Raw genomic sequence first — 18,114 nt, 5'->3', positions numbered from 1 at the left:
CTTTCTCGCGTAGATTTTCTAACTCTTTGCCAACCGCGAGGATAAAACGTGTGTGGGATACACGGAGCTATTCCTTTCCTTTCCGCGGCGAAAACCAGTCATCCGGAAATTTATTTTACTTCCCCCCCACAATATCCTTCTCGTATAAACTTTGTCTAATTTTGGCGCGTTGCCAATAAACAATTCGAGTTGTGTCGCGCTCGCACAATAATCCCTGCCTGGCGATCAATTATTCGGGATGAGGGGGGAGGGGAGCGCGGCAGGCGATATTACAAGTTTTATAGCGTCCTCGGACGGGTCGTGCAACTTCTCTCGGACGGAGAGGAAGTCTCCTACACCGAAAGAAAAAACGTGGGGGTTTGCCTCGATTCGTCGTCGTACGTACACGTGGTTGATTCATGCGCTCGCCGCGCGGCATTTAAATTTCAAATAGTCCGCCGGATACATTTCTCCGGCGGTTGCGCGTGGTCCGTTTATGACAAAGTGGCGTTGTCGCATCGAACAAGACGAGCCGTGCGCTCCGCCTCACCTCGCCTCGCCTCGCCTCGCCGTTCAAAATAAGGAGCAGAGTCTCTGGGAAAGGAGAAAATTCGAAGGGCGATTTTTGACGGGCGAAGATCGATCGCGCTCGATCGTCGCTTTCCCCCCTCCAATCTCTAACCTATCGAGAGAATCGTCGGGAGGATCGTGGTGGTCGGTCGGGGGACGCGACGCGCCATCTCGCGCGAGCGAGAATCTATCCCGCGATCGTCTTATTTTCCTCCAATCCATAGCTACGATCCATAGTCCTCGATGACAGACGGCCAACCTGTATCTTGCCGGAGAAAAAGTGGGAACGCGTTAATCGTGATTTACTGGGACCGTGACGGGACGGGCCTCGGTGGACGGTGGACCTCCGTCCCGAGTTGCGAGCATCGCCGATCGCCTCTCATCGACCGTCGTTACAAAGCTCCGCTCTCCTCCTGCTTCCTCGTCGCGTCCCTTCTTCGCTGCGTGGACGAAGCGGTGAGCGGACGAAACGATCGGCTTCCGCCTTCGATCCTTCCTTCCTTCCTTCCTTCCTTCCTTCGATCGTTGGACGCGCGCTGCGGGATCGAGGGATCTTCGAAATTAAGCGCGATCGGCGAAAGGCGAGGGCGCGGCGGAGGCTGTGACGATTCGAGTGCAACGACGAGGAGAGATTAAGGACAGGGAGGAAAAGAGGAGTGGGAGTAAAAGCGGCGCGCGGTTTGGTTTGTGTTTCAGGACGAGGTGGGAGGCAGTACGGTGGTAGCCGAGGGTGTCGTAGGCGGCATAAAGGGCCCAGGCGGCGGGTGCCGCGCATCCTCGATGACGATGGCCGAGAGCGCCGTGGAGGACGCTGCAGCCGCGCCCCCGGGTCCGGCCAAGCCGCCACCGCCCTCCTGCACCAACAACAACACCCTCGCGGCGACGGCCAACCGGAACCATCGCAACCTCCGCCGCCGGAAACGACTCGACCAGGTCCTCGACATCCTCCAACACCGGAGCTCGCCCTCCGAGGGCGAGGTGTTGAGGTTCGAGGGTAGCGGCCCCGCGTCCGAGGAGGAGGAGGACGTGTTCGGCTCCCCGAGGTCGTCTTCCAGATCGGCCGCCGACCCGCCGTCCGGCATCAGCCTTCTACCCCTCAGGTTGAAGAGCGAGGAGCCCGCCACGCCTACCGGCGAGGACCAAGAGGACGGGTCGAGCGCCAACCAGTCGACCACCGCCACCACCGCCACCACCACCATCACCACCACCATCACCACCACCACCACCACCACCACCACCGTCACCACCAACAACAACAACAACAGCAGCAACAGCGGCAGCAGCAACAACAACAACGACGACGAGGAGGGCGACAACAACGGCGAAGGGACGCAGCAACAGCAGCAACCGCAGCAGCAGCAACAGAATCATCACTCGCACCACCACTCGTCGCACCACCACCGCCACCGGCACAGGCATCACCACAGGAACAACGCCAACCACCTGGCTTACGACCACCTCCACCCCCCTCATCAAAGATCCTCGGCACCCAAATACGCGGGCTGCACCTGCGTCCAGTGTTCCCAGTCCCCCACTCCCCCCATGGTGCTCCCCTCGCCCACCTCCCCGCTCACCCCCCTCACGCCCCTCACCCCGTTAACCCCGCTCACCCTGCCCCCGTTAACGCCAGGATCTCTCTCGTCGTACAGTTTCGAGCACTACATGCACACCAAGTACCTGCCGGATATATTCAGGGGACGGAGCCACTCGGACTCGGACCTGGTGCCGGGATGGGAGCAGAAGCCGCCGCTCTCCACCGCCTCGTCCGTGTTCGTCAACCACCCGTTGAGGACCGGTTTCTTGGAGAGCGACACGACCAGCCCCCAGGAGTCCCCGCTCGACCTCTCGATGAAGAACCTGATGGCGTCGGCCGCGGCGGCAGCCGCGGCGGCCGCTGCGGCCGCCGCCGCAGCCGCCGCCGCCTCGGGCCGCCCGCCCGCCCTCCAGCTGCTCCCGCCCGGCATCGTGTCGAGGGGCTCGGTGAGCGTGCCCGTGGTCAAGGGGGACGTGGCGTCGCCCACCACCAAGGAGAGCGTCGCCGTCAGATACAACCTCGAGGTGTCGCCCGTCGTGGAGGAGATGCCGCCGGGGGCGGACGTGGCGTACGTTTGCCCCGTGTGCGGGCAAATGTTCAGCCTGCACGATCGTTTGGCCAAGCACATGGCGTCGAGGCATCGCAGGCAGGGGCCCCAGGACGCGTCCGCCAAGGCCTACCTGTGCGACGTGTGCAAGAGGAGTTTCGCGAGGTCGGACATGCTCACCAGACACATGAGGCTGCACACGGGGGTAAAACCGTACACGTGCAAGGTATGCGGCCAGGTATTCAGCAGGTCGGACCATCTGAGCACCCACCAGAGGACGCACACCGGCGAGAAGCCGTACAAGTGTCCCCAGTGCGCGTACGCGGCCTGCCGCCGGGACATGATCACCAGGCACTTGAGGACCCACGCAAGATTTCCCGACGTTCAGACGCCTAAGAGCGAGCCCGGCCTCCTCCCAGGCGAGGACAGCCCCACGTTCGCTCGGGAGATGGCCTCCCCCTCGGCAACGATCAAAGCCGAATGACGACGGCCAGGTGGATGACCGCCCCGTTTCTCGCCGCTCCCCAGCGGATTTCGAGGAGGAGGAGGAGGTGGAGGAGGAGGGAGATCAACTTCGACGAACGGTTTCGGGATCTGGGAGGTGGAGGAGGTTGGAAGGTCCCGATGACGACCACGAAGACGAAAGAACGAGAGGAGGACAACGATGGGAGGTGAAGATCGATCCGATAAAATTGGAAATCGTTGGTATTTTTTTTTTTTTTTTTTCGGTTTGGTAGAACGCCTCGTCGTCCTTCTCTTCGCGTCGAGCTCGAGAAACTTGGATTTCGAGTCGAGTACAACGCTCGTTTAACAGTATTACAGCGATGATACTTGTTCGTCTTCCCCGTTGCTTCTCTCGCGAGATTCGTTCGGCGAAATGTTCACCCGTCGCGTTTCCCCTTCGCGTCTCAACCGAGTTGAAAGGCTGTACGATTCCACGGACTAATTGTTTCCCCCTTCTCCCCTTTTTAAGTCCCATAAATAATATCGTTTTAAGAGTTCTTTTTTCGAGAAAAAAAAAACAAAAAAACAAAAATAAAAAGCGTCACGATAACTTTTGTACGTAAACGGTAAAAATGTTTTTCCACAGATGGATCGAATTTTGTTAAGGGGAGGGAAAAAAAAACAGAAGCAACGTTTCGACGAAAAGTTACGTTTAACGGTGAAAGAAAAGAAAAGAAAAAAAAAACAATCGATGCATCATCGATCGGTAATAAAGATAATTTTACGAATTTCTTATGAAACGAAATTACTTATGGAACACATCTCGACATATCTCTTCTCTCGACATCTCTCGTTTCACGCGAGTGTTATTGATTGTTGGAATCTCTTTCGATACCACCACTGCTCTCCCTCAATCGATACTCTTGCAAATGAAACGGGAATAATTCGAAAGCATTCCCGCCCTATGATTACGACGATCGCGCCAAGGATTGTTTAAAATTAGCGTGAATTTTCTCTCATTGTGATCGAGACAGAGAGAGAGAGAGAGAGAAAGAGAGAGAAAGGAAAAGAAACTTGTGCCAAATTTTCACGATCGTTAAACCGCGCTCGCGTATATCGGTTACGTATATCGGTCGAGTCGAGCGCGGGTCGATGGGGAAGATCGTTGGCGACGCTCTTTCTCTTCTTAGGGGATCACTGGTTGTTTTGTTTTTTAATTAACGTGGTTGTCTATGGGGGGGGAAAAAAAATGTTTCTATGTTTAAAGGAAAAAGAAAAAGATAAAAAAAAAAAAAAAAAAAAGAAACGATATTTATTCGCGTCGAAGACGATCTTCCTCGGGATCCATTCGTTGTTTTGCTCGACAACGAAATTTGTCTCGTCGACATTGATCGACATTGTTCATTGACATTGTGTTGAGAAAAAAAAGTATAATGCGATCGATAGAACTTTGTAGTTGTTATAACGACTTTTTGAACAGGAGAGAGAAAGAGTGTGTTATTTTATTGCGCGTTGCGAATAAATCCTCCCGTTGTAATTTATCGAAAAATCCGTTTGTTGCTCGCGAAGATAGGAAAGCGGTATCGAAGCGCGTTTCGCGACCGTGTCTCTCTCTCTCCCGAGGGAATTTCAAAATCTCGGGAAGGGAGACACGACGACGAGTTTGCTGCGCGTGAAGGGGAATTGAAAAAGATAAATAAAAAAGAAAGAGAATGAACATAACCGTACCTGCAGAATGAAAGAAACTTAAAGCATAATAAAAGCGTTTAGATGTAACGTTAATTAGTGGGTAACGTTTAATATTATTATTGCGTTTTATTATAATTATAATTATTATTATTATTAATTATTAATTATTATTATTATTATTATTATTATTAATTATTACTACTACTATTACTATTATTATTATTATTATGATTATTATGAATATTAATAATATTATTACCGATAATAATATCATTATTGTAAAAAAATACTGTTTGGCGTGAGAATGTTGCGAAACGCGTGCGCGAGAAAAGATAGAAAAATATTTTTTTATATATCGTCGAAAAGAGACTTGGCGAAAGGGTCCGAGATTGGGAAGAGAGAGAGAGAGAGAGAGAAGCGAGCGCAGGACGCGAGTTGTCACACTTGGAAATTATTTCTCTTTTGTTTGTATCGACGAAAATTGTTACGAACGATTATAATAATCGATCGGGGAGTTTTTCTCTTCCAAATCGTCTCTCCAATCGCTCTCTCCCGTAACGCGATGATGTGAAACACGCCCTCCCCCCCCTCGGGTGACCGATCCGTTAACTGATAAGCCATTACTACGAAGCGCGGGCCGATTTCGGGAATAACTCACGGCGCGGACGATCCACCTCACGAAAAGAATACTCACGTTCTCGCGACCGATTGGATCGAGTTGAAGAATCGATCGCGGCGCCGTTCTCTCGACGGCAATGCTTCGAATTTATATATACTTAATTCGAACGAAAATTGTTATCCTTTTTTTTCTTTTTTATCGAAGAATCGAGTCGTTAACGTTATTCTCGTTTCAAGTGATACGAAGGAGAAGGGGAGTCTGTAAACGGCGGCGTCCACGACGTCCGTATCGTCCACGAAGAGAGAGAGAGAGAGAGAGAGAGACTACACGGTGGTGTCAGCTACTTTAACCTTGCTCAACCTCGTTCGTTCGCCTTCTTCCTTGCCATAACTCGGCACCGCTGTCCGGTGTGTCTTCTCCGTTCGTGGCCACGATAAAACAGGTGGTGACGAATATCGCGAGTCACGCACGATGCTCATCCGTTAATTAATACAGGTGCGCGCGCACACGTTGTATCGTTATATCGATATATATATATATTATATATACATTCGCATTCGAGAGATAGCGGACTTGTACACCTACGTTGTAATAAAACGCGTTGTTTCGGGGAATGCGCGCAAAGGTGCGTTGAGTTTTGAGAAAGGAGCGCGCGCAGACAGGTATGTATATATCTGTATTTTTGTATACCGAGGTTTTTTTCTAATTAGTCTTACCGTTTTAAGCGTTTCGAGGAAGAACGTTGTAATTAGCCGTTAAGAGAAAAACTGTCGCTCTCTTGCTTGCCATTTTAACACTTGCCTTTGTCGATCGAGCGATTACTCGGAAGGCGGCTTGCCGGAGCGGAGACAAGAGAAGGGTATATGAGAGGGAGAGACCTCGAGGCGGAAGGTCTTATTCTTTGTTCCTGAATCGAACGAAATTGTTGAATCGAAAAAAATTTATGAAAATATTTTCCCGAATCGTGTGTGTGTGTTTTCTTTTTTTCGCGAGAAATTGCAGTTTATTTTCATTTGACTTTTCTTTTCTTTTTTTTTTTTTTTCTTTCTTGGAACATTCTTGTCGCCTTTTTTACTTTGATCATTGTAATATTTTTCTTCTTTTTCGTTTGATGAGAGGGAGACGACGGAAAATTTTCTTCTTCAATCGCAAAGGATAAATTTTGATTTAACAATTTGAATTAACGAACGATTTTGATTTCTATCAGTTCTTTTATTATATCGAGACGTCCGTCTCGATATCCAACCCTCGCGTGATTCAGCCTTAAAATTGAGAGAATCTCTCGTGTCTCAACGAGTCCTTTTTTTCGCTTGATGAGATGGGAACGAAACGAAATAGGAAAAAAAAAAAAAAAAAAAAAAGGGACGTAATTGTATAATAAAAGAAGAAAGAAAAGAATAATGCACACGTTCTTTGTGTCTTCAGGCAATTAAGCGATCGCCGTGCCAGACAACCTGTTCTTGTAATTATTAACACTCATTTAGCCATTCGTACGATTATTTCTATTATTATTATTATTATTATTAATTATTATTATTATTATTATTATTATTATTATTATTATATTAATTATTACGCCTAGTTACGTTGTTAAGTGATTAATCATGTTTAATGCTTCTATTATTTATTTTGTTATCCTATTCGCAAGTCAAGCTTCCTATTTTTCGTCCTATTCTTCTTACATTCTCCTTCTTCCCCCCTCCCCTCCCCTTGTTCCTCGTTTCATGGAAAAATTCCGCCCTGTCTCGTCGACCACGGGATGAAAGAAGAAAGCTCCAAGAACTTGGAAATTCGAAAAATCGATGTAATCCGCATTTATTGTAAAAAGTTTCTCTTCGAGCATTCTTCTTCGCCCTCCCCCTCCGCGTCATTTTCCCCCTCCCCCGTGTATCATCGGGGTTTGGAAAGGGGGGAAAGATGGAACGAGGGACGGCGAACGTTATTGACACACGGCATTAATATCCGCGGACGATAAATTCTCTTCTCGTTCCGTGACATTCTGTTCACGTGTTTTTTTTTTTTTTTTTGTACAACGACGAACAAGTAAAGATCCTATAAAAAAAGAAGAAAAGAGAAAAAGAAACAAAAAAAAATATATATATATATATGTATTTATATATATATATATACATAAATGCTCACGAGGGTTTCTGTAAATTATTGATGATGACGATTGTGTATGTTAATTTATAAATTATGTTGTGTTTACCAATCGTGCCAGAATGGAAAAAAAAAATATAATTTTTCAACGAATCTATCACGCGCATTTTTCATTTTTGATCCTTCTCCCTACTCGTAGATATTCATTCGTTCGTTCATTCATTCATCTATTTATTTATTTATATATCTATATATCTCTTTATCTCGTCACGATCATTTTCACTTTTGATTTTCTTTCCTTTCTCACGATCGTTTCTTTTGTATCCATGGATTTTAAGACTGTTGACTTCAAGAACGGTGCCGTGCCTTCGCCAGTGTAGCGTTTGAAGAAGAGCTTCGTCCAATTAGAATACATATCACCAAGATAAACGCGCGAAAAGAAGGAATATTTTTTCACAATCGGTGGCAAACGCACCAACCTTCCAATCCCCTATACTTTTCCCGCGCGAAATACTTGCGTTCAAAATATTACAATATTCGCGCACATGCGTCGTGCGGATCGCCACGGATTCCATTTGCTTCGAGAAACGTTTGAGAAACGTTTCATTTGTATCATTGTACGGGTTAAGTGAAAAAAGAAAAAATTACGCTCCAATTTACTCTCGATACAATCCCGCCAACAACGTGCCGAATTCGAGGACAGTTGGAATTAATTTAGAAGATGCGAGAAAAAGAAGAGATCTCGTCGACTCGATCGTCTTTTTTCACGGCCTTTTTCTTTTTTCTCCTCCGAGAGGAAATGGGCTCGAACGGATTTTGCGATGTGCTCCTTCCTTTGTACCCTCGTTTCTACGAGCGATGATCCTTAATATCTGTACATCGAACGATAAATCTCTGTATGTTGCTGCACACTTACGAAATATGGAAATATATATATACACGTTAATTGTTTTCTACATCGCTTGTGATTTCTCCAAGCTTCGTTACGTGGATCGCCCTTTTTTCCCTCCCCCCTTGTATCGACGATGTAAGACGATTTAACAGATATTCGTGACACGAGTTAACAACATTTCCGTAACCAATTACAGGATGGGAATATTATGATCGCGCGTAGCTATTCGACGAGATATATAGAATGGATCTTCTTGAAGGAATGTTTACTCGTCCTTTTATATATATACACATTTATATATATAAATATAGCGGTACATTTTACACCATCTATATAACCATATAACGTTTAACTGTGGCAAACGGTAGGTAATATTGATGCTCAGATAAAAGGAACGGATACTTTTTAATTAGATTTGATTAGACGTTATAAATAAATTCCTAGATAAAATCGGATCCTTATCGACGAGGTTAGATTAAATTAAATTATCGATCGATATATCGATGAAACTAGACTCGTGCGTGAATAATATAATCGTTGAGAGATACGTTTAAAAAAAAAAAACGTGCGTTCGTCTCTCTCTCCCTCGACGATTGTTTTTGTTTTCACCTAATTGAATCGAATGAAAGAAATTTTATTTTCGATACTTTTTCCCAACTTTTTCACGATATAATAATAATAATAATTGCATCGGTGTATAATTATCAGATATTAATTTTTCTCTCTCTTTTTTTTTCTTCATCAAACCGGATTAAAGATTGTCTTCGGGCGTTTATCTATCTTGAGGCTCGTCATTGAAAGTTGCTCACTATCTCGTTTAGAATTATCATTATGTCACGTATATTATTATTCTTCTAGAAAAAATTTTCATAATATAATGGAATTCCAGGTATTGTAACGCGTGACTCGATAAGCAGATATTATAAGAAAAAAATTACGGGTGAATAATTGCCAACGAATCTCGAGTATCGAACAATCGGCGATATCGAACAACAATTTTACAATTGTTGAAGAGCTGACTCGATACATTTGGCCGCGATGAAAATAAAAAAAAAAGGAAGAAAGAAAGAAAGAAAAAATAAAATAAACGAAACAACGCGTCGGATGTTCTCGGGTGGAAAATATTATTTCGCTCGCGTTTTCGATTATTAATTCCCGCGGCGCACGCGATCGGCAGGTCGCGCGTACTCCTCCTGCGTTCGACTCGCGTGTACGCGCCACGGGATCGCATCACGAGATCACCCGTTTATTTTCTCCTCGCCTGCGTCCATAGAAAGTGGAGGACGAAAAGAGAGAAAGGAAGGGCGCGAGTAACCTCGTTGAAATTCGTTAGAGGGACACTCTAACTTTTCTCTTTCGTGAGAATCGGTTACTCAACGAGCCGTCCATCGTAATCGTGTGACGACATCCTCGAAATCTGTTCACGCCGATTGGTCCCTTATTTTTTTATTTCGACGTAATATCGTTGATTTATATAAGAAGAGAGAGAGAGACTTTGAAAATTAGAAGAAAATTATTAGAAGATGAGGCTATTGAATAATGTACGAAAGTTTTGATTCGTAAAAATATGAAAGTGCGATAAATTCGATCGATATTTTGAACGAGGGAGAAGATAAGGATGGTCGAGATATTTTTTAAGAATTTATCTCGGTCGAATCGGCGATGCAGCGCTTCCTTCACCTTTCGACCCTGCTCCTTAAATCTCGCCGCTGGATTATTACGTTTAATTACGAGATCGATTACGCCGATACGCACGATATCGCGATAATCGATAATCCAGATTCTTCTTCGCTTCTTGTTCGTCGAACCGGCTTCCCGTCCTCGTTAAATCGAGACCTTCTCGATCGTTCTATTTCAACGACAATACTAATAATAAAGATTGTCCAAATCTTTAAAAGCACGTTTAAAAACAGCATTAACTGGGATGTTGTTGGGAACGAATTGTTAATCGAAAGTGTAATTTATCGCGAATTGGAAATCTCCTTCGTTACGTTTTATCGAAAACACTTTTCGTTCAACTCAGATGAAGTTAATAAAAAAAGAAAGAATGTAAAAACGAACGATCGATTTTATACAACGCGTTAATTATTCCTGTATCAGATTTTATCCGCGCACACATAGTGACAACTATTACACTGTTATGGATGGATAAAATAAACGAGGCGTCGATTAAAATTAAAACGAATTCTTTCTATACGGCTTTCGCGTAGAAAAAAAAAAATACGTATGTATACAGGTTAGTTGAGGAGAAATTGCTTACTTGAACGTAAAATGGAAAAAAGAAAAAATGAAAAAGCGGAGTGGATTGCGCGCGCGTAGAAAGCGAAACAACAAAAAACCGTAATGAACCTGTCACAAAAGGCGAGCGTCTATCGTAACGACGTACTTGCTTAAAATATCATCGTAAGAAAGTAACGATTAATAATCGAAGCGATGACTTCCTCTCGAAAATTCTATAACGGCATTCTTAATATCCAACGAAAGGAACGAACACAATATCGTTAATTTATATCGTAACGATTTTATTGTTTCAAAATCGATCGATCCATTATTAGAAATACCTTCGTTCGAAGATTTCTAATAATATTCTAATAATAACCAGGAAGAAAATTGTAAATAACATCGTGCTTACCCGCAATACCAAATCGTTAATTCAATGTAACGACTTTATATATAATTTCGATCGATCCATTGTTGGAAATAGTTTGACTCAAAGTATATCGTCGTATAGATAATGGAATATTCCAAATAAGAGAAAGGGAAGAGGATGAAAGAGCGATGTTGGAAATGATGGAAGAAAGGCGAGCGCAGGTGACGGTGCATTAAGGGTCGCATATGCAAGGTATTTGTTATCGCGTAATGACGTTCTGCTTGATTTACGTTACGCCCGCCCGATCTCAGCCGTATTATGCGCACAACTCGGTGCGCCATCGGTATCCCGTTGATCGGCCGATCGATAGGCCGGATAAGCGGTAATGGAATAATCGACGTTTCGTGTCGAGGGATATTCGGATAGCCGGGAATCCGATGCGGGCGCGATCATCCCCGGCAACAATATCCGGTGACACGGTTCTTTTATTTTATTAAATATCGGCATCGGTGTGTCGGCCGGGTGGGAATCTGCTCGCGATCGGTCAACCGTCCCGCGAACCGGTTGGCGGTGGGGAGGGGGGCAGCTTGTAATTGGATTAACGGACCATTGTCAGCCTTATCTTAATCACCGTTTATGCGTTCGCGTTGTTTACGAGTGGAAATTGCGGATCGATGTTTCGCACGGTCGATGATCAATCCTCGATACAAAGCGTCTTTGTTTCACGCGTTTTATTACAACTACACGTGTAGGCGTGGTACCAACTCGCGCGAGTTATCAATCTTGTCGCGCGATTGCTTTCTTATCTCTTACCTTTTTCTTCTTTTTTTCTACGTCGAGTTTGACGTTATAATAAGAACAAGAAAAAAAAAGAGACGCGCGGTTTTAATTCGGTTCGTTAACTCCACGAAAGAAACGTTTTAATGTTAAATATATATATATATCGTATTGTATTCTAGACGGGGATTCGGTTACACGGATCGCGCGTGTCTTCCTCGGTTTCAAAGTATTTTGATATCTTTCTCAGAGGAAGAGGATCTACCTCGGGGAAGAAACGTGACGATGCTACGATATTCGGGGGCGTGCGAGACCGCGTCGTCTTAAAAAAAAGTGCTGACGAGCCGGGTCATCCACCTCTAACCTTTTCCTCAGCGGAATCTTGCTCGATCGGTAAGTGTATAATATATCTCCTAGCTTTTGCGCGAATGCGAATATCTCGTATCTTCTTTCTACAAGATCGAGAACACTCGAGAAACTCGTTAAACGGAGGAAAAATTATACGTTTGCGTATTGTAAACGGTTGTTCGTTTCCCTTTCTTTCTTTCCTTTTTTCTCTTTTTTCCTATAAATAATCGAAGGACGAGAGCGATTTCGGATTCGGATAAACCGAATATCTTGAAGGGATTATCGAGGAGAGAGCCGCGGCGTGGCGCGATTCCCCGCTCGTTTTCTCGCTTTTTCTCGGATGCACGCCGACGCACGCGCGACGCTCTCCCCGCGGATATAAATTATTGCGGCGTTCCGGACCCGGTGCAAAAAATGCAGCGGTGCCCATTAGAAATTATAAGCGCTGCCGGTCGTCGACGCTGCCTTCCAACCGACTTCGTCTTCTTCGACTTCTCCTCGCTTTTTTCCCTCCCCCGCCCCCTCCGATCCAGCCTCCGCGGCTCACCACGCTCTTTTTCTCCTCCTCCTCCTCCTCCTCTTCCCTCGATCAGCTCGGTCGAACCGGCTGATCGTACTTGTCACCGGTCCTCGTTCCACCCACGCCACGACGCTTGCCTTTCTACGCCGTGGACCGGTCCAACTTTTTATCGCGACCACCTGCCTCCCCTCTCCCTCCTCCCCCGCTCCTTCTGCCCCCTTTTGGTCTTTCCCTTTTTCTTCCCATCCCGATTCATCCCGGCCTCCATCAGCCGCTCTCTCCTCTCTTCCTCTTCCTCTTCCAACTTTCCTCCAATCGAAATGAAGACGAAACGCGAGGAATACCTTTCTTCTGTTTCCCGTTGTCTTCGATAATCTTCAATAATTCCATGTAATGTTACGGTTATGCTCGATATCGATTGGATTTGATTGGAACGATCTCGAAAAGGAATTGAAGAGGGGAGGGGATCGGTTCGACGTCGAATCTTTCACGATAATCGTGACGCGTGACTAAGAACAATTCGAAACCCGCGACGCGCGCGGCATCGATTCCGGTCGAGCGACCAGAACCCGTCGATATAATACTCGGGGCCCGATCAATTGTCATTCGTGACAGACGGGAGGGGAGGGACGGGTGCAAAAGGCGCGCAGCACCGGTTCATGGAAGCTCGGCATGTCGTGCGCGGTAATAGATCACCTGCTACCTGTAATCGGCGAGGAACGAGCGTCCGCCAATCGATGTCTCCTCGATACTACTAATTCCTCCGTACATGCCCTCCACGATTCACGATCGTTCCGACGATTGTCGATAAGATGACACCGTCGATAATTAGTCGAAGAGAGATAATAATGTGAAGAGAAGATGGAAAATGTCTCAATAGATCCGATCGATCGGCGAGCCTCGATATATACCGTCCACGATTCATATATATGCCGATCGTTCCTTGTTCGAGCGATTGTTTCGACGATTGTCGATAAGATGGAACGACACCATCGATAATTAGTCGAGAAAGAAGAGAAGAGCGATAATTTTTGTGAGAAGATAGAAAATGTCTCAATAGATCCGATCGATCGATGATCTTTCAGTTATCGATGTCTCCTCGATACATGCCTTCCACGATTCACGATCGTTCCTTGTTCGAGCGATTGTTTCAACGATTGTCGATAAAATGGAACGACACGATAATTAGTCGAAGACAAGAGCGACAAGATTTTTGTGAGGAGAGAATGGATCGATCAGCCATCTTTCAGTTATCGATGTCTTCTCAATATTAATTCCTCCTTCCTTCCACGATTCACGATCGTTCCTTCTCTGAGCGATTATTTCGACGATTGTCGATAGGATGACACTGATAATTACTCGAGAAAAAAGAGAAGAGTGATGATTTTTGTGAGGAGAGGATGGAAAATGTCTCAATAGATCCGATCGATCGGCCATCTTTCAATTATCGACGTCTCCTCGATACTAATTCTTCCATAATGTCTTCCACAATTTACGATCGTTCCTTGTTCGAGCGATTGTTTCGACGATTGTCGATAGGATGACACCGATAATTAGTCGAAGAGAAAAGAGATGATAATGTGAGGAGAGGATGAAAAATGTCTCAATAAATCTGATCGATCGGCCATCTTTCAGTTATCGTTCCTTGTCCGAGCGATTGTTTCGACGATTGCCGATAAGATGACACAGTCGATAATTAGTCGAAGAGCGATGATTTTTGCGAGGGGAAGATGGAAAATGTCTCAATAGATCGGATCGATCGGCGAGCTTTCAGTTATCGGCGAGCCCGTGGCCGAAGAATTTTCGTTTTTCAGGCGATCGGTTGACGGAGGATGGACGCGGGTTTTCTTGCGGTAACTCGGTTATATCCGGCGTCCGCAAAGGCACCGAGGAGGGCTCCTCGTCTCGGCTCCTCGAGCACGTTCTTTCCGCGTCGAGATTTACTGCGTCGTCGTCCCGGTTGAACGGCAGTTCGCCGTGGAATGCCGATGACCCGCCGCCGCCGCCGCCGCCGATTGAACGCGCGCGAAATCGTTCGAGGGAAAAATCCGAGTGGAAAAACAGACATTCATCAGCCGGAACGCGGTCGACGGCGTGGGCGAATTTATCGGGGACCAACGACTGGTCGACGATTCGCGCCTTTTATAGGCGAGATGCAAAAAGGTTCGTGGAATTTTAACGAGAATTTTATCTATTTCAACGCCCGGAGAGAATCGATCCGATCTCCGGGATATGCAATTTAGGCGAGTCGCTACGTGTTTAGCGAATTATATCGAGCCGAGTCTGAATCGTTCCGCTGTGGGAATTTAACGTCGAAATATCTGTATCGAGCTTGAATTCTCCTTCCCCCATTTTTCCGATAAAAAGAAATAACATCGATCGATTAGCCGACAATGATCTGGTCTTAAAATGCCGGGGGAATTGCTGGATCGAGAGCCGGTCGAAGGAGCGTCGGTGAACACACGAGCCTCTATCGATCGGTCGGAGAAGGACGGAGGAGCGCGTGGGCGTCTCGCGTAGATCGTATCGCGGATCGATCGCGGTTTCGTTTCACCTTGGCAACGTCCCGTGCTACGCGGCCAAAAAACGAGCGTATCCGGCCGACTAGGAAGCGGAGATAAACCCGATCGGGTTTGTACCGGTTGTATATCGGCCGACATACGCTTTTTCGCATCTCGCCGCTTGTAGAACAATGATCTTATCGGCGGAGTCGGTCGCGTGTCGCGCACCACCCGGATCAAACTTTTCCAAAAGCGGCGAGCGCTCGAGTCGCGCCGGTTTTCCAACCGCGTGGGCGGTCGGCCACCAGATACGATCTCCGCAGTGCTCGCGTTCGGCAACGTTACGCGTTCCACGTCGTGGCCCCTTTGAAACGCGCTCCGTCTCTATTAGTCGATTCATTTTCCTCCACGCGTGCGTCTCTCTTTGGCAGTGAGAGACAGAGAGAAAGAGACTCGCGCGGACAAGCGTGCGTCTCTCTTTGGAAATGAGAAAGAGAGAGAGAGAGAGAGGGTAAGGGACGATTGAATTTAGAGAAGGAGAGGCGCGTTTCTTATTCGCCGTAACGGCCCGTTAATTGCGAAAAATTTAAACGGTGGTTAATTTTATATATATATATATATATATATATATATCTCGCGACAGGTGCACAGCGTGTGCGCGCGCGCTTATGCGTAGCGAAATGAGTTAACTTCATGGACTGACAGCGATGGAGTTTTTTCTTTTTTCTCATTCTCACTGCCTACGTGCGATACGGATCATAAATCGAACTAACGAATAGTTTCGCTGCAATTTTATAATTTAAAAATTCGAATTTATTAAATTTCTCAATTTTATTACTCGACAGAAGCGGAAGGGGAAGGAAGTAGATACGAATTTCGATCGCTCTCTTGTCACTCTGTTCAAACGAATATGGATCTCGCGTGAATGAGACGATTCTATAATCGCGAGTGAAAAATTCTTATTTTTATTTTCCCTGTTATTACAACGATTTGATTCGTTGCATTCTGCTAAACCTACGCTCGTTTCGAGATTCTGTTCGCGTGTCAAACGTCGATCGTAGATATTATTTTTTGAGCGAAGCAGGTTTGACGAAAGCGCGCGATAATCGGGCATTGGCAAGCGTGTAATTTCACCGCGAAACTGTTTGCGCCGATTATTAATTTCGCGTCATCGATCAAAGGCGGAGAGATATCGATCTCGGTATAGGTTTCAACGATTCCGACGCTCCTAATTGAAATTGCACGACATTTATCGAATATGGTAATGACGTTCCGCGGGTAAAAAGTTTTTTTTAGAGGAAGAGATAAGAGGATTTATATTCGTTCGATCGAGTCCGATAAAAAGCCGATCAGGATAAAAGTCGGCTCTCGTGCCTTGTGTATCGGCCGTCTCGATCTGCAGATACGTGATCACCACTTTGACTAGGAAATCGTTTGAATTACGGCTACGTGTTCAATTACCGTGACAATTTTATCCACCTCGTATCTTCCGAGGATCCCGTTTCGAGACTGCGTGAAAATCGGCAAGACGCGAAAAATATCGAGAAATAAATTTCGAATCCATCCTACTCCCAATCCCTCTTCGAAGACTCGGAGTGAGAGAAACGTTGGCGCTCTCCTCCGTCCCAATTAGCGGCGGACAGTCCTCTCCCTTTTAACGGAACCGGGATCCAGGATCAATAAGGATCGTCGAAAACAGGGAGCGTAGGCGGCCGTTCCTGTCGCGCATATAACCGGTACTTTAAAGACCGCGCCGGCCCCCCTCCCCGAGTCGCCCCTCCCGCGGGACCACACAGAGTGTCCGAATCCGGCGGCCTTAATTAATCGGCGTTAATTCTTTCCGGCCGTGGATCCAACCTCCGATCCGAATCGAAGGTTGATCGGCTTGGGAACGTTGGATCGGGACCCAGCGCTGGGTCGACACGACTCGAGTCGAGAGAGAGAGAGAGAGGGAGGGAGAGAAGGAAGGGCAGGGTGCAACGGAGGACCGTAAATTTCCGTTATGGGACTCCTCGTAAAGCCGGCTCCGACCGGCGCGATAAAAAGCCCGGTCCACAGGTTGCTGCTCCCGAGAATCATTCTTCCTGCCTTTCTCTCTCTCTCTTCCTCGTTTCTTTCTTCCTCTTCTTCTTTTTTTCGTGCCCTTGGGCTGCACGACCGGGCCGGAGAATCAGCGGGAAAATCGTAGGAGAGGAGAGGCGGCTGGCGCGGCTCTCAAAGGTGTTCCTTAAAATTCGTGGGACACCTCGATCGGTAATGGGGGGCAGGAGGGAAGGGAAGCGCTCGTTAAGGCGGCTTCGCTTGGCCCCGGGTAATTGCCGCTGCCGCTCGCCCACGCGAAATCGCCGTCAGGCGTAAATACGGCTTAATGCTTCCCCCCCGTTCCTCTTTCTCGTCTTCCTCGTCCTCTGTGGAAGATATACCACGCGAGAATTTCATTTTCGGGCTTTTCCTTCCGTTTTAGGGTTCGTTCGAGTTTTTCGACGATCGATTATCCAACCCTATTCGAATCGCCACGGTTGTCATGGTAAATGAAATTAATTTTCATATATTTCGATTCTTATGGGAAATCATTGAGGAATCGTTACGAATTTCTAATGATAATTGCTTAATTTTAGGTTCAATTTACGAAACAAAATTTATCGATAATTCTTAATAAATGTACAGAATAATTCTTCTCTCTAAACTATTGAAAACGTGACCGATTAATCGTCTGTATATTTTATAATAAGAGTCTTCGAAATGATTATATTTTATAAATTTGATAATGAATTTTCCCCAATTGATAATTGAATCTGATCATTCCGATTGTTTCTTTATTATATACAAAATGTAATGAAATCATTTCACGTAAGACACTCATAATATGCAAAATCAACAAGGCCGATTAATTATAACCAATCGAAAGTGTGTACGAGTAAAAATTAATCGAAACGAGTGGAAACGCGCAGAAGCGAAGCCGGTTACTAGGTACGTTTCAAAAATAAAACGTCCAAACTTCTCC

At 46.0% G+C, this 18,114-nt stretch overlaps 1 protein-coding gene across 3 annotated transcripts in view; it reads left to right on the top strand.

Moving 5' to 3' along the window:
• LOC100577692 (transcription factor btd) overlaps positions 1-8,438 on the top strand; it is a 52,473-nt gene extending 44,035 nt beyond the window's left edge. The window contains exon 2 of one of the 3 annotated variants that reach the window (XR_001706010.2): positions 1,246-1,375. Coding sequence is in view for 1 of the 3 variants with exons in the window: in XM_026441502.1 (XP_026297287.1) it covers positions 1,246-3,114 (1,869 nt within the window). In the remaining 2 variants the exon portion in view is untranslated. Of the gene's footprint in view, positions 1-1,245 lie in introns of all 3 variants that reach the window. The other 2 variants (XR_001706008.2, XM_026441502.1) reach the window with 2 other exon arrangements.
• The last annotated feature ends 9,676 nt before the right edge of the window (positions 8,439-18,114 follow it).

The sequence above is a fragment of the Apis mellifera genome, linkage group LG1 (assembly GCF_003254395.2).
Source record: "Apis mellifera strain DH4 linkage group LG1, Amel_HAv3.1, whole genome shotgun sequence".
Classification (NCBI taxonomy): domain Eukaryota; kingdom Metazoa; phylum Arthropoda; class Insecta; order Hymenoptera; family Apidae; genus Apis; species Apis mellifera.
Note: the sequence above shows the minus strand (reverse complement) of the source record. Positions and strands in the feature narration are given on the sequence as shown.